The sequence below is a fragment of the Esox lucius genome, chromosome 20 (assembly GCF_011004845.1).
Source record: "Esox lucius isolate fEsoLuc1 chromosome 20, fEsoLuc1.pri, whole genome shotgun sequence".
In the NCBI taxonomy this organism is placed as follows: domain Eukaryota; kingdom Metazoa; phylum Chordata; class Actinopteri; order Esociformes; family Esocidae; genus Esox; species Esox lucius.
The window spans coordinates 27,326,432-27,346,624 of record NC_047588.1 but is presented as its reverse complement, the minus strand read 5'-3'; the positions used below and the strand labels follow the sequence as shown (position 1 = coordinate 27,346,624).

At 43.1% G+C, this 20,193-nt stretch overlaps 1 protein-coding gene across 3 annotated transcripts; it reads left to right on the top strand.

Moving 5' to 3' along the window:
• The first annotated feature begins 4,955 nt into the window (after positions 1 to 4,955).
• sbk3 (SH3 domain binding kinase family, member 3) lies at positions 4,956 to 10,612 on the top strand. 3 transcript variants are annotated; one of them, XR_002195685.3, is made up of 5 exons: positions 4,956 to 5,292; positions 7,716 to 7,860; positions 8,195 to 8,397; positions 8,850 to 9,776; positions 9,853 to 10,612. XR_002195685.3 is itself a non-coding variant. In XM_013139351.4 (5 exons), exons 1-5 carry the CDS (start codon positions 5,287 to 5,289, stop codon positions 9,520 to 9,522), a joined length of 927 nt encoding a protein of 308 aa, XP_012994805.1. In that variant the 5' UTR covers positions 4,957 to 5,286; the 3' UTR covers positions 9,523 to 9,582. The 3 variants fall into 3 exon arrangements, 2 of the variants coding, with proteins under 2 accessions (XP_012994803.1, XP_012994805.1); XM_013139351.4 differs by lacking the exon at positions 9,853 to 10,612 and having other exon boundaries at positions 4,957 to 5,292; positions 8,850 to 9,345; positions 9,446 to 9,582; XM_013139349.4 differs by having other exon boundaries at positions 8,850 to 10,612.
• Positions 10,613 to 20,193: the final 9,581 nt, after the last annotated feature.

Here is a 20,193-nt window from a genome sequence, read left to right as displayed (position 1 = left end):
CTGGTAGTCTAGTGGTAGAATAAGTGGTTGCCTTGTGGTAAACAAACTGGTAGTCTAGTGGTAGGCTATTGGTGTAATAGTTAATATTTGTAACGTTTTTATTCTTCAATAATCAATGAGTACATATTGCTAATTTATAAGTTAAAACGTTTATGTAACACTTGAGGACAATCATGCTCCCAGTTCCCCATGTCCTAAGAGCATGTGAAGCAAGCAGTAACAATATACAGTCAACCTATAAACCACACCCACACTGATAAACCACACACAACCAAATAAACCACTCCTAAACCTATAAGCAACACCCAACACTACAAACCACACCCAAACCTATAAGCAACACCCAACACTACAAACCACACCCAAACCTATAAGCAACACCCAACACTACAAACCACACCCAAACCTATAAGCAACACCCAACACTACAAACCACACCCAAACCTATAAGCAACACCCAACACTACAAACCACACCCAAACCTATAAGCAACACCCAACACTACAAACCACACCCAAACCTATAAGCAACACCCAACACTACAAACCACACCCAAACCTATAAGCCACATTATTTCTTTCCTAATAATTAGTGTAGGTGTTTTGGATATCTACCTGCCACTGTCTCTCCTCTTTATGTCTCTCTCTGTCACAGTCTCTCCTCTTTATGTCTCTCTCTGTCACTGTCTCTCCTCTTTTTGTCTCTGTCCTCTCTCTGTCACTGTCTCTCCTCTTTTTGTCTCTCTCCTCTCTCTGTCACTGTCTCTCCTCTTTTTGTCTCTCTCCTCTCTCTGTCACTGTCTCTCCACTTTTTTCTCTCTCTCCTCTCTGTTACTGTCTCTCCTCTTAAGGCATTTTAAATGTTATATTATAGGGTATGCACAGTGTTGTAAAAATCAGCAAACAATTACGAGTGACAATGTCAAGGCAGAATGGGGACATGAATATGGTGGAGGTCCACAGTGTTGTTTGCACTACACAGGCTGCCTTGCTGCTGTGATTGCTTTGGTATTTCACCTCACAGAAACAGATGTTTCTCAATGTTTCCTTTGATTTCAAATTATTTGTATGTCTCTATGGTCTGAGGGAAAGACAGTGTGTGGCTCTAATGTGGGGATACATTTGGCAGGAGGTAAGGGAATGCAACTCTGTTTCCACCTAATTTTGTGGGTATAGTGGACATAGTATGTCTTCTCTGAAGAGGCAGATTTGTCCATTGGGGATATAATGGGGATATCAAAAGCAAGATCGTGCTCACTGGATCTGTCAAGGGTTTTCTTAACTTCAGGTAGGTCACAGTGGTCTGCCACTCTGTTTAGGCCTAGGTAGTATTCCCAATTATTGTTTTTTGGTGTCAAATAATTTATTACATTTTCCCCATGATTTGATTTAGTCTGTTTTTCTCTCTGTCAATGTCTCTCTTCATCACTGTCTCACTCTCTCTCTCGCTTTGTCAGCCTCTGTTTCTCTATCACTGTGTGGCTTTCTCTGTCACTGTCTCTCCTCTCTCTGTCACTGTCTCTCCTCTCTCAGTCACTGTCTCTCCTCTCTCAGTCACTGTCTCTCCTCTCTCTGTTACTGTCTCTCCTCTCTCAGTCACTGTCTCTCCTCTCTCTGTCACTGTCTCTCCTCTCTCTGTCACTGTCTCTCCTCTCTCTGTTACTGTCTGTCCCTCTGTCACTGTCTCTCCTCTCTCTGTTACTGTCTGTCCCTCTGTCACTGTCTCTCCTCTCTCTGTTACTGTCTCTCCTCTCTCTGTTACTATCGATCTCTCAGTCACTGTCTCTCCTCTCTCTGTTACTGTCTGTCCCTCTGTCACTGTCTCTCCTCTCTCTGTTACTGTCTCTCCTCTCTCTGTTACTATCGATCTCTCAGTCACTGTCTCTCCTCTCTCTGTTACTGTCTGTCCCTCTGTCACTGTCTCTCCTCTCTCTGTTACTGTCTATCTCTCAGTCACTGTCTCTCCTCTCTCTGTCACTGCCTCTCCTCTCTCTGTCACTGTCTCTCCTCTCTCTGTCACTGTCTCTCCTCTCTCTGTTACTGTCTGTCCCTCTGTCACTGTCTCTCCTCTCTCTGTCACTGTCTCTCCTCTCTCTGTTACTGTCTGTCTCTCAGTCACTGTCTCTCCTCTCTCTGTTACTGTCTGTCACTGTCTCTCCTCTCTCTGTTACTGTCTGTCCCTCTGTCACTGTCTCTCCTCTCTCTGTCACTGTCTCTCCTCTCTCTGTCACTGTCTCTCCTCTCTCTGTTACTGTCGATCTCTCAGTCACTGTCTCTCCTCTCTCTGTTACTGTCTGTCCCTCTGTTACTGTCTGTCCCTCTGTCACTGTCTCTCCTCTCTCTGTTACTGTCTATCTCTCAGTCACTGTCTCTCCTCTCTCTGTCACTGTCTCTCCTCTCTCAGTCACTGTCTCTCCTCTCTCTGTTACTGTCTGTCCCTCTGTCACTGTCTCTCCTCTCTCTGTTAATGTCTGTCCCTCTGTCACTGTCTCTCCTCTCTCTGTTACTGTCTGTCTCTCAGTCACTGTCTGTTTCTCAGTCACTGTCTCCCCTCTTTGTTACTGTCTGTCTCTCTGTCACTGTCTTAAATGGGTATATTGGCCTGGGAAACAATTAAGCCATAATAAGTAACAAAAGTGAAAACAGAAAATAACCTAAACAATCTAAAATTCCATGTAAGAATTGCACAGATTTTAAAAGGTTAAAGGCATTATGTATATATATATATAGGCTGTATACAGTGTAAAAATGTGTAAACAGGGTAAATAAATGGATTGATTTTGTTTACAATCTTGTATGTAGACAATGGGAAAATGTTGCTGCTGTGATTGCACATTGCAGTATTTTGGTCTCTCTCTTGCCGGGGACACTAGAGAGGGTTTTGGGGATCCTGGACTGATCCGATAGGGACTTATGTGAAAATACACAATTATGCCCTTTTCAGACAGACAATGTAGTAAATTAGCTGAAAAATGAAGCCATTTTTATTAATTAATTGAGTGTATTTCATGGATTTCAAAAAATTGCCACTATATATATATATATTTAAGAAACGTATTAGGTGGCTATTTCCTTTAATGCAGAGATTGAATGTAAAAAGAATTTGGCCATACTTCTCCAATGCTACTGCCAAGAATTGATGAAGTGACACCAAACGTAAGTGGAAAGTATTCAATGGCAAAAAAGCCTGTGTACGAGTCATTTTAGAAAGAGGTAAGTTATAGTATGTCATTTGACTTATCTCCATCTGTCAACAGGTGCTTTATGAATGGCAGGAGAGCATGTATGCATGCAAGCCTAGGTTTCTGTATGTTGGCAGGTGTGTGTGCACTGAGGTCCATATGAGACACAGCATTTGCATGTGTGGGAATGAAAGCGGAGCAGGCCGGGTGTCCGTTTCCTAGTTAGTGATTTGACATGCCCAGTGTTGTTGGAGTTGTGGGGGAACAGCAGGTTGTCACAGCAGGGCCTCGGGGGCCACAGAGCGGACGTAAACACGGTCCTAGTCCGAGCCAGCCGCCAGCCAGGACACACAGCAGCTGTAGTAACCCGAGTGTGTGCGGGCGGTTGTGATAACAGCCTGTGTTTTAGTAACAGCACAGAGTTAGTGCTGCAGTAGGTAGGAACAGTGTGAATCCATCTGATGGAACAAGTCGGAGGGTGTCGAGGTAGAGAAGGATCTAGAAGTGGCCACAGTTCACTGGCTCCAAGCGGGGAAAATCGCTGGCATGTAGACAACACTGTGTGGTATTAGGTTGTTTTGTTTAAGGCAAGGTTTCAGCTGTTAGTTTGTCACTCACAGAGGATGGGGCTTAATACAGGTTGACTTGGAGGGAGGGAGGGAGGGAGGGAGGGAGGGAGGGATGGCTAAAAGCCATGAGAAGGGGATGGGAGAGAAAGAGGTGTGAAAAAGCGGTAGGATAGATATTTGGTCTTAAGGCATAAAATATAGATTTGATTATGAAATGTACATACATACCTAATTCATTAGGGCATTGGTCTTTTCTAAACCCTTCTAGCTGAATAAGAATTGAGAGTGGGAGAGAGAGAAAGGAAGGAAAATGGGTGTTAAAATAAACGTTTTGAGGAACGCCTCTTGATTTCACAGGAAGGAGGGACAGAAAGTGTGTGGTGAGTTGTGATTCTATAATGTTGTCACAAAATGTGCACTTATTTACACCCACTCATGGGTCTAAAGGGATTGAACTGGTGTCAGGACTGGATGCTGTGAAGTCCTTCCAGTTCTGCTTGCACCAACCTGCATGCTTCTCAATTCATCAGGGAGAGTGAAAGAATTCACACACTGAGATAAGGTGGAGAATCAGAACATAGCCAATGTGTGTAGGAGACAGAGATTGTGAGAGTGTTTGTGTATGTGTGTGTGTGTGTGCGTGTGAGTTCTATAACTCTCAGGAGAGAGAGCTGATTGATACTGAGTGTACTGGAACATGCAGATTGGCAGGAGGTGTAATTGTAAGTCACACTCCATTAGACGCAGGTAATAGTGGAAACGGCTCGTTAGCCAATTCAAACCATCCTAATCCACCACAACTGTTGATTAGATACGGAATCCAAGCACTGTGGAAGGAATTCCTGGAGCACAGGCGTGAAAGCCAGAGAGGACAGTGGAAGATGGTGTGAGGGGTGGTTGTGTAGATGGAGGGCGCAGGGAGGAGAGAAGTGAAAGATCAGAAACACCGGGAATGGATTCCAGTGTTTATGCAGACGAACATACTGACAGATTAGACACAGTCAGACATTAACACTGACGGTGAGAAGGAGGGGATATTGATGCACGGGGGGTGAGAGGTTTGGAATACCTTACAAGTATGGTACATGCATATTTGTTAGCAAAACAAATGGGGGGCCTTAGAGGGAGAGAGAGTGTGTGGTAGAGACCAGACAGAGAGAGAGTATGTGGTAGAGACCACAAAGAGAGAGAGAGGGAGTAGAGGGATAGAACGAAGAGCGAGGAGAAAGACTAGTTAGAGATTGGCTCAGTGAGTAGCGAAGTCCCTGAGGGACAGGAAGGAAGATACATCTCAGCGTCTGCTATAAAAACCACCAGCACAGGGACCTGCAGAGACAAAGCAGCAAAAACCGACTGTTGTGCTTCCATGTAGATCTGTTTAGAGTTAAGGAGTAGATCACCAGTGAGACACGAGAGAAGACAGAAACAACGGCAAAACCACGCACTCGCTCTGAAGGGGGTTAAGTCCATTCAGAGGCTCACGACCTCGCTGATCAGGTGAACACGGATTGAGTGACAATACAACAGAACTCCACAATGACTGTGAGTGAAACCGTATTAACGATTCAGCAATTGTCCCTATTTCCAGATTGTGTGCGTAGTGCCATGCATGTCAAATGTCTTCCATAATTTCAGAGTTTGATGACATTACAGAATAGGTCCTAGAGCCATATAGACATGTATGTCATTTGAAATACACAGACTGTGATTGTGCGTTATAATCTGATCGGAACTGTGTTTTCGTTATATGGATAAAAAAATAAAAGAGGGCTATAGAAATGGCCTTATGTGTATTGGTCAGTAGAAACTGGACACTGAACTGCTACTTCAAATGACTATAAATCTCTGGTTAAGTGACTTGGTGAAATGGCCATTCAGTAGTTGTCTTTATATGGGGGCTTTCGGTTGGGGCTGTCAGTGGTTGCCAGTGGCAGCGGTCCAGATAGAAACACATTGCAGAGAGGCTTTTCAGTTCCCGGGTACCTTCAAAGGTTGAACGTGTCTTTAAAACTGTTAATAGCATTAGTCATCCAACAGCCAATGAAACCATCATAGAGGACAGTGTTTCATTTACATCTGGCTTTCGTAGATGGGGATCCGATAACAAACGACACATTAAAAAACTAGTGGGTAAGTCGGGGACTAATGTCTCCCAACCACTGCGGCTACCAGTTACACAGTTTGTGCTATTCGGGTAGAGACACTGGACACTAAGATCAGGGCAGGGTGGCGGTCAGTCTAGGGGTCAGTTTCATTAGAATTAAAGCATTGGCTTTGATCAGTCAACTTGTAAGTCCTCAAATCACCATTTTAATATCAATGAAACTGACCTCCGAAGGAAGTAAGGATTCCTCGACCCAGCTGGTATATTCTATTGATTATCTCTACACAGTAGCTGTAATGGTCCTCTGCAGACTGGTTACAACCAGCTGTCATATTCCTGGCTTCACATCGTGTGTGTGGCACTGTTCATCCACAAGACACCAGTAGTACCGACAGGCCAGGGATATCATTCTCCAATCGCGCAAAGCCAATTTACACACAGACTAATTAAGCCTTTGGTAAGAACTGCTGTAGCCCTTTTTTAAAGGCAGCCGGTTAAAATGTGTCATGTCTGTTTTACACTTGTTCTTCAGAGATTTATTTTAGTTTATTTTTCTCTAAAATAATACAGGTACAAATGTCTAACATGTTCAAGTGCTTAGTTAATTAAGCCTGTAATAAAAATACAAAACATCCCAGTATCACTGAAATCCTAGAAAAGCCTTTCATATTTGTACTTTCAGAACATCCTCGTTACCTGAAGTCAATACAGAAAATAAAGTTATCCTTATGAAATTGTGCTCAAACACCATGGCCATGAGCTGTTTTCCAGTCGTGTCCCGTAATTCCCTGTTTATAACCCGCAGCGTGTATAAACCACACCATTCCTTTTATATCTTTGTGTGTATATTAACCCGAGTATTAACCAATCACACACATATAAACCACATTTGCCCAGAGAAGTGACTCGTACATGCATTGTACATTATTATTTAACATCTGTCACACGGAGCTACCCAAATTCATTTGTTGAAGAATAAAATATGTTTTTGAAAACCCTGTAATGCCACCTGTATTATATTTGCTACGAGTCGTCAAGCAATCTTCTGTGAAAAAGTTATCGCCGGTGAAAACGGTTTTAAACATGTCAACTCGTGTATCAGCCGCACCCATGTATGCTGTGGTTGAAAAATGTTCTAAATGGGAAGTTACAGTCATTTAACCAAGAGTAATTCAATCACAACCCATTTCGGGGCATCTATGATGCACTATTATATAGCAAATATACGTGTAAGGTCAAATGTATAAATATACTGTGGGATTATTATGGCTTTATCCATTGTTACGGAAACAGTCTTCACACCTGGCAGTCATTAGTTATGGTGTCACAGAGATCTAATTTGACCGCGGTCAGCAGATGCATATGGAGGGTAACACTGATGAATGGTGACAGAGACAGAGTGTACTGTGGGAAGTCACACGACGGGCCAATCTGCCACTCACGAGGGCAACCTGATGTCCCTGAATGTATCCACCCAAGCATGTGAAATTACAAATTAATGAATCAAATTGAACTTACATTGCATTTGTCATGAAGTGAATAGATCTGCTTGATGACCATTTTCAGGGTGCTGTTTGGTGAAGCACTGTGCAGCTCAGTAGCCTCCAAGTGTAGTACATTTGGACTGGTGTAACCAGACATTGGCAATGATATGTCAACTCCTTAAAGAAACTCAAACTATCAGCCTACGGCTAAAAAGCCTTTTACTTTTCGATTATCAGAAATTATTTCCCAGACACAACATTCAGCCGGGTCAGTAAAAATATATTGAATCTTCTCAACTTCAGTTCAAAGTTACGTCGATTGATCAGTTATAAAAACTTGTCTCGTCAGTTGGACCGCATGTCTTTGTTCTCCTCAGGCTGCTGCTCAGGAGCTAGAAGAGCTGTGCTACCTCTCATCCCAGTCCTTGTCCGCTCTGAAGACCTCTGACCACTTCCAGATGGTCAAGCTGCTGGGAGAGGGCTCCTATGGCAAGGTCATGCTGGCCGTCCACAAGAAAAGTGGTAAGCAAAGTAGCAGAGGTCACCGTCGTGGTCCCTGACCCTGGTCTTGGAGTGCTGAGGTGGGCTGGCGTTAGTTTCCATTACACACTCATAAGTACTTGTTCTGGTGAAACGTGTGTCTGAGGAGGCTAGGGTTACGGTCAGAAGGGACTACAGTTTTTCCCATCTCAGGGCAGAGTTGTGCTCATACGGTGGTGCCTTTTACGTTTAGCGTTAGTGCTGCTGCTGTATGGCTCTACACTGAACAGGATTGCTGTCCGAATGATTGGTTTGTTTTGGAGCAGTATAACATTAGATTTAAAACAGGGGTCTTTCCTCTCCTCCTTTCCTTCAGGCACTCCGATGGCTCTCAAGTTCTTCCCCCGTCGGTCCACCTGCCTTTTCTCTTTCCTGCGGGAATACAACTTCTCCCTGTCCTTCTGCACCCACCCCTCTCTCACCCGGGCCCTGGGGATCTTCTACTCCACACCCTCTCACTTTGTTTTTGCCCAGCAGGCTGGTCTCTATGGAGATCTGTACAGCGTCATAGTGTCAGAGGTCAGTCTGATAAAATCTACTACAAAGCCCTAAAGCAAAGTGAATAGCACTCCAAAGTGAGAATGATTCCTCTGTCTGCACCCCCCCCCCCCCCCGACCTCTACTCCCAATACTCCCCGTGTCCTAGTACCCAGTTCACTCAATGAGAACTATAACACATGATAAAGACTTCAGTGGACTCCGTCCAGTGGCCCCCACCCTGCCCCCCCCATCATGTATCTCTGCCACTAAGCCATTCACTATGATAGGGGCTGGCTGCCCCAACTAACTTCAGTATCTGTGGGTGATAGGAAGAGCACTTGATAGAGGGGTGTTTCCCATTGTGACGCACATCACCTTTTAGTGTCGGAGCCATCTAGTAAGCCAGGCCCACGGTAGGAGCAGCCCGTGTCCAGCACTGGCCTAAAAAGGATCCCAGCAGTCATGTGTGTCGTTTGATGTCTTTTCTGCAGGTTGGTTTGGATGAGGACCGGGTTCAGAGGGTGATGTCTCAGCTCAGCGGGGCCGTCTCTCACCTGCACTCCTTGGGCTTTGTGCACCGCGACATCAAGCCAGAGAACGTCTTCCTGTGGAACAGGGACTGTCACTGGGTCAAACTGGGCGACTTCGGCCTGGCCCGGCCCACCGGCTCAACCGTCCGCGCCGTCTGGTACGACTCGCCCTTCTGCACACCCGAGGTGGAGCCGGCCAAAGAGTCCGAGAAAGTGAGGGAGCAGAGAATGGAAGACGGAGAGGAGGAGGAGGACTCCTGGATTACGGTTGAGACCACTATAGACAGCTGGGCCCTGGGCATTCTGGTCTACTGCCTGCTGACGGGATGCTTTCCCTGGGAGGAAACCACCCACGATGACCCTGCCTACCGGAGGTACAAGGAATGGTATGACCGCGAGACGGACAGGGAGGAGAGAAGAGAGACCCTGAGAAGAGAGGAGGATATTTGGGACAAAGGTGAAATGGAAAATAGTAGCCTAAACCTGGAGGAGAATGTTATGATCCCTGTGGCACCACAATTTAAAGGATTCAGCCCACTGGTGATGTCTCTGTTTAGGCAGCTGCTCAACCCACAGCCCAGCCTTCGAGGGGGCCCGGATGAGATTCTCAGCTACCTGGGGGGGCCCTGGCTGATGGAGACAGAGAGGGAGGAGAAGAGGAAAGCAGAGGAGGCAGAGATGGAGGCCAGGAAGATAAGAGAGGCAGGGGCTGTGGAGGAAGGGAGGGAGAGGGAGGGGAGAGGGGAGAGATAAAATGAGGGAGAGAGGATGAGAGTGGGAAGATAAATGATGTTTCATACTGTGCTTAACAGGTCTAACAATGAAATAAAATGAGGAAGAGAGGATGAGAGTGGGAAGATAAATGATGTTTCATACTGTGCTTAACAGGTCTAACAATGAAATAAAATGAGGAAGAGAGGATGAGAGTGGGAAGATAAATGATGTTTCATACTGTGCTTAACAGGCCTAACAATCTGTACATTTTGAAAGAGAATATAAGCTTTAAGGAGGTTGATATTATGAAAATATTTGCTGACATTTCTTACTGTATTGATGGAATTGAGACCACTGTACTTTGATACTGCTGTTTGTTTCACCTTGTAAATAGCACCACTTTATTAGTACTTACTGTACAAAGTGTAATGTATGTATGCATGAGTGTGAATGTGCCGTGTCTACCTGTGTGTGTGCGCGTGTGTGCGTGCGTGTGTGTGTGCATGTGCATGAACCTGAGTGTCAGGGTGCTTGTGTGGGGTAAGGAACCCCCTAATAGAATACATGTACTAGTGTGCCTTCAACACGTTCCTATTTGAATTACGTCACTCTGTTGTGACCGTTTTTGTTGTAAAAATGTTGGATGAACCAGTTTCTATTTGTAACTTTTACATGTGCTTGTATGTCTAAATATAGTTTTTATGTATAGTACACATACCCAAGCCCCGGTGACTGTGTCAAATAGAGAAGTTACATCAGCACGACACTTCTGTTAGCAGGCGCCAAATTTACTCAGTCAGTTCTATCTCAATACATTGCCACGAAAAACACATGAAACACAGTACATGTATTGGGAGAGTTACAGGGGATTTGTGTCTTGATACTTAATGTTAGATTCTTCCTTAGCCTGAAAGACATCTAAGGACACTGTAATCCATGATTTAGTTTTCTTCAGAAGCCCATGAGAAATTGGGAGTGTGAGCAGGTTAATAAAACAACACAGAAATCTTCTCCGTATTTAGTTTGATGTTTCTGTACTTACAATGGCTCTGAAAACTATTCACCCCTCTTGTATTTTTATCAGGTTACAACATGAAATGAAAATCGATTTTATTTAGGTTTTTTTTGCCACTGATCAACACAAAAAAGTCTATGCTGTCATAGTGAAAGGTAATATCTACAAGTTGTTTAAAATTGATGACAAATCCAAAACTTTGTAGAGGCACCTTTGGCAGCAATAACAGCCATGAGTCTCTAACAGATTTTGCACATCTGTAAACAACAATATTTGCCTATTGTGCTGTAAAGTTTTGTGAAAAATTGTGAAAGGCAGTTTTCAGCTCTTTCCATATACTAACCTGGATGTTCCGGGCTTTGACTGGCCCACTACATAAACCTTTTTGTTTTTAAGGATTAGAGTTTCTCTTAACCCACAGGCTACTTTCAGTGTGATGACAGATTTAAACTTAAGGTTGAGAAAGCATTTAACATCCAGCATTTAACATCATATGCTGAAGTCTTTAAGACCTCAGCACATTATTGAACCAGAACTGGAACTAAAGATGTGGACTGAATCCACCCCCCCCCTCCCCACACACACACACATGCTAACAGATACTCACACCCACACACACATGGCTACCAGTAGGAATAAATAATACACAACATCTGTTCCAAGAACAGTATTTAATCTCCTGCTGGGCCTGCACTCTTGACTCTTGCTGCGAATGAAGTGTCTCAGGGTGTTCCATTAGAAGCAGGTCAACCTCACCATACTGCTAAAGTGGAAGCAGCAACTGACTTTTATTCTTAAGTCTAGTATGAGGTTTTTACAGACTGCTTCAGTGGCATGCTGCCCATCAGAGCATTAGGGGCCGCCTGTGATAAAAAAAAAAATATATATATACAAAAAAAAATTATATATATATATATATATATTTCAGTTACCTTCTACTTAGTCAGCAGCAGCTCTGGGCTTTGGCCCGACACCAAGTGCTCAGATTGCATAGCAATTGCTTCCGTATGGGGAGGGCTGCACCACGAGAAAAAAGGGATTTCATCACATGACTATACCTGCACAGTGTTAATGGACCACTTTGGGATGTTGAAAGGAACAAACAGGTCTCAACGTATTCTTTAACATAATTCTCTACATCAGTTATTGCCTAGATGATACCAAAGAGCAAGGAATATAGTCACTATTTTACCGGTATCGTGGCAATGCCACAGGGCTGATTCTGTAGCTAGTTTGATTTAGATTAAAAGTTGATTTGCATCAAATAAGATGCATCACCAAATTACATAGGAAAGAAGAAAGTAACACACTAAAATCTTGGAAAAATACACTCAGTGCTGGAGAAAGCATGGCTGTGTAGTTACACACATCAGGAATGAGCTACTTTGTACCAGCAAAGCCGTTAGCCAAAGTTAACATAGCATACAGCTAGCCTGGCCTGGAGGAAGAATTTTGAAGACAATTGTCTGCCAAGTTTCCCTGCCTGTTAAGAAAACAAATGATTAGTATACATAGCTTGAAGAGATACATATCTGCTAATTTCAAATGTTACCACCATTTGATTCCACCCATACTACACTGCCAGAAAAATAACTAAATTGATAGCAAGAAAAACAATAACTTATCAAGAATAGGTCTGATTCACACAGCTTGTTTGGAGAAATAAGTTTTTTTCCTAACCAGAAGTAACCATAAACATATCAAGGTTAATAAAGTTTATTGAACAATCATTGGTTTAACATTATTGCCTAGGTTGCCTATATTATTTCAAGTTGAAATGAAGGAAAACATGTACATACTTCAAAGACATTTTTTTCTTTCTTTTCACGTTATATAAAACTATGTATGTTAGGCACTTTTATTGTAACTGCAAATAATGTTCCATTCTTATTTGAGGAAATCTACATATGATCAAGGCCAATCGCTAAAGGCTGAGCGCTAACGGTGGGTGGTCAACCAAACCCTGCATAAGCGTAGCATGAGGTTAGTTAGCAATCATAGGTAAGATGAACGCGAAGCGATTGCAAGATGTATAATCCCTGCGGTGTGTCCCCATCTTGAGTGATGACAGATGTATGAGTGGGTACGCTGCTTAGCAGTTGCAAAGATCAGTTAGCAGCTCAGGCAGCTTGAGTTCGCAATTGGTCATCTTTGGTTATCTTTGCAAAAATCTTTTTAGGGAAAAATGATATATCCCATGATAATATGTTCACTTGCATTTTATGGAGCGTAGTATAATTATGGTATCAACAACTGGCACAGACATATGAAAGAGAGTTAACAATGTTAAGGTTGATAATTGTAGTTAGTATTCTGTAACGACTGATCAAACAAGTTGCATGTTTTGATACAGGTAGTTGATGTGTTTTTAACCTACATAAAAATTCTTATCAACCAGGAGAAAAGACAATCCTGCAGCGTAAGTGTACACCAGGTATGCATGTCTGTATGTGCTGAGGGAGGCCCCATAACCCCAGCTAAGGGCCACTCCAGATGGCTTTATAAATAGACCCCAGGCCCATCTATTTACACACCCCTCAAATCATCACCTCCAGGAGCTATCTCTGCTACCCCCCCCCCTTCTATCTCCCTCCCTCTCTCCCTGGCTCCCTCTCCCCCACTCTACCGCTTCAAAGCTCAGTCTGGCCAAACAGTTTGACCTTCTTCTATCAGTTCTCTCTTCTTCCCTCCCTTTCACACTCCAGAATTCCCACGGCAGCCGCCACAGTGTTTCAAAGTTTCAGATTCACATTCATGTTACAGCACAAGCTGTTTGCACATGTAACAAAATGTTTCTGGCTCCTAAAATAATGCTTTTTGTAAAGTAACTCTATTACAATAAAAATAATTACATGTAATACAGTTTTTCTTGATGGATTTGAGAATTGAAATGAAACTGGGGTCCAGTTGATCGCAACTGTATCATGTCAAACTAAATGTCAGTTTTTCAGAACTTTCCTAAAGATTTATTCAATTTTCAATGTAAACACACATCTTGAAACTCAGACAGCATTGGCCAAACTCCTAGACTTCCCACACAAAGTTTAACACTATACTTAAAACTATATTATCTTGCATATACATTGAACTTTGCCATGGGAAAGGTCAAACAAAAACATAAAATAGAATGACACTCCTCAATACACATTGTACACAGGTGAGAGGAATTGAAACCGTTATAAAGATCTATTACTGAATCAATAATCATAAAACAATTATTATGATCTATTATTGAATCAATAATCATAAAACAATTATAAAGGTATATCACTGAATCAATAATCATAAAACAATTATAAAGATCTATTATTGAATCAATAATCATAAAACAATTATGAAGGTCTATCACTGAATCAATAATCATAAAACAGTTATAAAGGTCTATTATTGAATCAATAAACATAAAACAATTATGAAGATCTATTATATATATATATATATATATATATATATATATATATATATATATATATCTTTTTTTTTATGAATGACAACCAAGTAAATAGTGAATACTGTCATTAAAAGCATAATTTCTGCACCGCCTCTTTTTTCCCTTTATTGTTTTTCTAATTCATAATTTCCCACTCATTCACACAAAAAAATTACAAAATACAGATAGACAAACACAAAACTATGTAAGTGGTGCGTCGTCCCTTGCTTTTATATCCGTGAGATGTGAGGGCCCAAGCTCCAGGAAAACCACAAAAACTATTAGAATTTTGCACTTTGCATCTCACTAAATCCCAGTTAAAAACACTTCTCTTTTCACGCGCCTATGACTGAGTACTTAAACTGATAAGTACTCAGCCTTACAGCTTTTATAGCTTCCAATGTTTTTATCCCGTTTTTATTTTTATTTCTATTTTATTATTCTATGTTTTATTATTAGGATGTGGTTTCATTTGAGTATTTGTTTTTATGCTATTGTATTTTTATATTTTTTCTTTTTCTTTGTAAAGCACACAGAATTGCTTCTATGTATGAATTGTGCTATATAAATAAACTTGCATGCTTGCTACTTTGGCCAGAGATTTTCATTTACTTGTCAGGTTATATTTTATGACTGTCTCTATATCTTGGAAAATTTGATTGTCTTAAATTATTCTAATTTTTCTGCAAACTTAATAAGGTAGTTTTCCGACAACCATGTTTTCATAACAGCTAGTTCTTGGGCCTCAGAAATGATGTGCGGTCCACCACTATCAACAGGTATCTCTCAATTGTAGAAAAAATTATTTATAAAAGTGTATTTCACAGAATATGAATAGCCATTTTCCTGTACGGTCCTGTATGTGGTGATGTGCAAACATTTAGACTACAGAAAACAGGGTGGTCAGCTCAGTAGTAAGATATGTTCGCAGCCATTTTCATTTCGTGATACCCCGACAACTGATGCAACAGTGACACGGCTCAGGTTTGGGTGGACTCTTCACACAGCTTCCCTCTTTGTCACACCCTGTACAAGAACAGGGTCAAGTACCGTGTCACAAAGCACATTAGAAAACATTGTTGTTTTCTTCCTCCTCTCCTTCTTCCTCTACCTCTCTGATGTTTACATTCATCGTTCCAAAACACAGGCAAGCATGTGTGTAAGGTGAACCTGTGGGTCTAAGTTGAGAGGAGAGAGTGTGAGTAAAGAGAGACCGGGTGTGTGTGTGTTTATTGGGAGTGTGCATGGTGAGTATATGTGATGAGCTGATGCCAGAGGTTGTCAGCTGGTGCCATCTGTATCCTGGCACCCCTACTCTCCCCGACTGGCGTTGGCCAATACACAGCCCCATGGGACTTAAGGTCACACATTGGCACATGCAAGGAACAAACCTTGACTGTGGTGGACACCTCAGCACTGTGATGTAGTTGCAGGACCACCTTGAATCCCTACAACTTCTTACATTATCTTAATACAACCAGTGTGGTTCTTCCACTCTCAGCCATCTTAGTCAGTACCTTTCACCTTATGTATAGTGTCTGTGTTTGGAGTCTTTGTGTGGTGTGTGTGGCAGTGTCTTTATGGAGTATGTTTGTGGTTGAGTGTGTGTAAGGTGTGTTTGATTAAGTTTGTGTATGGCTGAGTGTCTGTGTGTGTGGGATACCAGCGGCTATTTAACTTTCTATCCTGGCATCCCTCATCTCTCCTCTTACATTTCCCCGTTTTGTACATATTGCCTTACCCTTCTCAATCTATCTCTCTTCTTTTACGTCTCTCTCCATCTGTATTTCTCAATTTCTCTCTCTCTCCTTTTTCCCTCACTCTCTCTCCATCCATTTTCTCTGTCATCACCTCCTCTCTCTTGCCTTCCTTTCACCTCAGGTCAGTGTTTAGAGAGGCCAGAAGAGTCGATGTGATTCTGTACGTGACTTGTGGACATACTCCACGGTATGTGTGCATGTGAATTTTCACTTAACACTCCTGACTTCTGAAATGGTTTTGCTTGATCCCCCTCTGTTCTAGTTGCTCAGGGGCCACTATTTCCAGGAGGCAGAGGGACAGGGCTCATATGACAGAGCTGTGGGGGAGTTCAAACAGGACCACAGACTGACAAATGGAAACGCCTGTGACCGCGGGACAATGATGCCGATCAAGGCATAAATCTGTCTTTGTTTTTGCGCGTTAGGTGGGTGGGTTTCATTAAGTCAGTGATACTGTGACTGTCAGGGATACTGTGACTGTCAGTGATACTGTGACTGTCAATGATACTGTGAGGAAGACGTCACTATCAGAGTCTGGATGTCAGTGAATTCATTCTAATTAGAGGGAGCTCTGAGGTGTACATGCCACCTGCTCTAGGTCATCCACCGTGCACAGACAGACCTCAGGGGGCATGGGCCCCTGCCCTTTTCCCCTCAGACTCAACAAGTGCCATTTCTGCCCATCGGTTATCAGTGCCCGCATTTTGGCCCGTCTCCCTGGAAAGGTCTGCGCATGGCTCTGTAGCCGGGGACGTCAGAGAGAAGGTGCACTTGTTGCTTGCTGTCTGTGTTGGTGTTGGTGCAATTGGCTGCTAAACCCCTGAGTGGGCTTCAAGGTTTAGAACGACACCACTTCACAAAACGAATCAACTAATTAACAAGTCTGGAGGTTATGCAGTGTTAATAACCTGAGTTTGTGTTGAAATTTGCTGCAAAACCTGAGTGGGCATCAAGGTGTAGAAGAACTATACTACTCTACAGAACAGTGTTTAGGCCCCAAGATGTAGAAGAACTATACTACTCTACAGAACACTGTTTAGGCCCCAAGATGTAGAAGAACTATACTACTCTACAGAACACTGTTTAGGCCCCAAGATGTAGAAGAACTATACTACTCTACAGAACACTGTTTAGGCCCCAAGATGTAGAAGAACTATACTACTCTACAGAACACTGTTTAGGCCCCAAGATGTAGAAGAACTATACTACTCTACAGAACACTGTTTAGGCCCCAAGATGTAGAAGAACTATACTACTCTACAGAACACTGTTTAGGCCTCAAGGTGTAGAAGAACTATACTACTCTACAGAACACTGTTTAGGCCCCAAGATGTAGAAGAACTATACTACTCTACAGAACACTGTTTAGGCCCCAAGATGTAGAAGAACTATACTACTCTACAGAACAGTGTTTAGGCCCCAAGATGTAGAAGAACTATACTACTCTACAGAACACTGTTTAGGCCCCAAGATGTAGAAGAACTATACTACTCTACAGAACACTGTTTAGGCCTCAAGGTGTAGAAGAACTATACTACTCTACAGAACACTGTTTAGGCCCCAAGATGTAGAAGAACTATACTACTCTACAGAACACTGTTTAGGCCCCAAGATGTAGAAGAACTATACTACTCTACAGAACACTGTTTAGGCCCCAAGATGTAGAAGAACTATACTACTCTACAGAACACTGTTTAGGCCCCAAGATGTAGAAGAACTATACTACTCTACAGAACACTGTTTAGGCCCCAAGATGTAGAAGAACTATACTACTCTACAGAACAGTGTTTAGGCCCCAAGATGTAGAGGAACTATACTACTCTACAGAACACTGTTTAGGCCCCAAGATGTAGAGGAACTATACTACTCTACAGAACACTGTTTAGGCCCCAAGGTGTAGAGGAACTATACTACTCTACAGAACACTGTTTAGGCCCCAAGGTGTAGAAGAACTATACTACTCTACAGAACACTGTTTAGGCCTCAAGGTGTAGAAGAACTATACTACTCTACAGAACACTGTTTAGGCCCCAAGGTGTAGAGGAACTATACTACTCTACAGAACACTGTTTAGGCCTCAAGGTGTAGAAGAACTATACTACTCTACAGAACACTGTTTAGGCCCCAAGGTGTAGAGGAACTATAATACTCTACAGAACACTGTTTAGGCCTCAAGGTGTAGAGGAACTAAGACACAGAGTGAGAGGAACGGAGGAGGGCTGCCGGGTTAAGAGAGGGTTGTATTTAGAGAATGTACACCAGGCAGAAATAGGCAACCTTGCAGGGGGAGGGGAACAAATGCCTTCAACTAATTAACAAGTCTGGAGGTTATCCAGTGTTTATAACCTGGCATCGCTACCTCCTGACCCAGCATCTTCCAGGTTGGCCCCTTCGTCTCTGGCCCGATCTCTGTCTCAGTCTCAGTCCCTGTCTCTGTCCCCCCTCTATTTCTCTGTCCCTGTCTCTATACCTGTCTCTGTCCCTGTCCCCCTCTATTTCTCTGTCCCTGTCCCCCTCTCTTTCTCTGTCTCTGTCCCCCTCTATTTCTCTGTCCCTGTCTCTATACCTGTCCCTGTCCTTGTCCCCCTCTCTTTCTCTGTCCCTGTCCTTGTCCCCCTCTCTTTCTCTGTCCCTGTCCTTGTCCCCCTCTATTTCTCTGTCCCTGTCTCTATACCTGTCCCTGTCCTTGTCCCCCTCTCTTTCTCTGTCCCTGTCTCTGTACCTGTCCCTTTCTCTGGCCCTGTCTCTGTGTCTATCCCTGTTTCTGTCTCTGTCCCTGTCCATATCTCAATCTCTGTCCCCATCTTTGTTCTTGTCTCTGTCTCTGTCCCCATCTTTGTGGTTGTCTCTGTCCCTGTATCTGTCCGTATCTTTGTCCTTATCTCTGTCCCTATATGTACTGTATTTTGTACACACTTTTCTTTGTTGATTTGGTGGCGGTGGTGCTGGCAGCAAGACTGAGAGTTAGTTATGTCTATTACAAACTGATGGAAAACCTGAGGCCATTCACCAGTGCATGAGGCCTTCAGGTGGTGTTGTTCTAAGTCATTGAGGGAGATCTGGAGTTATGTTTTTATATATGTTTTTTAAGCAATGTATGCTTTATTGGATAGAGAAAGGATATATGACAGAGAGAGCAGTAAGCAGGCCTTGCTGCTGCTGTATATATGCACCGGAGACAGCAGCTTAGACCTCTGAATTACCATTGGCCCCCGAGCACCAGAGACAGCAGCTCAGACCTCTGAACTACCATGGGCCCCAGAGACAGCAGCTTTGACCTCTGAACTACCATGGGCCCCCAGAGCACCAGCGACAGCACCTCAAACCTCTGGACTACCATGGGCCCCCAGAGCACCAGGGACAGCAGCTTAGACCTCTGAACTACCATAGGCCCCCAGAGCACCAGAGACAGCAGCTTAGGCCTCTGAACTACCATGGGCCACCAGAACACCAGAGACAGCAGCTTGGACCTCTGAACTACCATGGGCCCCCAGAGCACCAGCGACAGCAGCTCAAACCTCTGGACTACCATGGGCCCCCAGAGCACCAGGGACAGCAGCTTAAATTAGTGTCTTAAATTAGTAGGATTTAAAATTCTGTTTGTCTCTCTGACCCTCCTTCGAAAGTTGTCTAAAGATTAAATCTATGCTCACAATCTTAATTTGGGTATTAATTTGAACCTCTACTATATGAAACCCTGGCCACGATTTGTCCCAAGGATATATTTATTTTAACAGTCTGTCTGGATCAGCCTAGATTTGACTTAGAAAGAGTTGCCCAATAGCTGTCTTTTCAACAACCAAGAAATACTGTTTTTACGAAATCTGGACATCCCTTGAGCATCATGCAAGAGTTGTAATTTCAAAATCTATACAACCTAAATTGGTGACAGGGTCTCTTTTTCAGGCTTTTTAATCCTCAAAATGTTCTCCCCCTTGTCTATTTGTCTATTTGTTGTTTCTTTTGCTCTTTCTCAGGGTAAAAACAGAGTGTTCAGAGTGGCAGGTTGTGTTCCCTGATTGCCCGTCCTCATGCTGTCTAGATCAATCAAACTGTCATCAGCCATGCCTGTCGACCTTGTTAGGCAAACTCTCCTCTCCATCTCCCCCCAGTGCCGCCTTTACCGCAGAAACGACTGTATGTAGCCCTGATGAGACAGAGGGAATATAGGTGTCCACCTAATGAATTGATTACATGGAGAGAAAGAAAAACAGATAGAGAAAGAGTGACAGACGCAGAGAGAGAGAGAGTTATAAAGAAAGGGGTTTTCTTGTCCGTGACTCTCGGAGAATGTCATAATATTTGTTGAAGTCAAGTTCATGGAAGCCAGCTGCTTCTCGGGTTTCCCCTATACAGCTATTATTGGTCCCAATGGAAACCCTCTTA

Bases quoted from the DNA above. Each gene is read 5' to 3' on its own strand.
- sbk3 (XM_013139349.4), top strand. The intron at 7,861-8,194 runs GTAAGCAAAGTA...CCTTTCCTTCAG, and splicing joins GGCCGTCCACAAGAAAAGTG to GCACTCCGATGGCTCTCAAG. The intron at 8,398-8,849 runs GTCAGTCTGATA...TCTTTTCTGCAG, and splicing joins ACAGCGTCATAGTGTCAGAG to GTTGGTTTGGATGAGGACCG.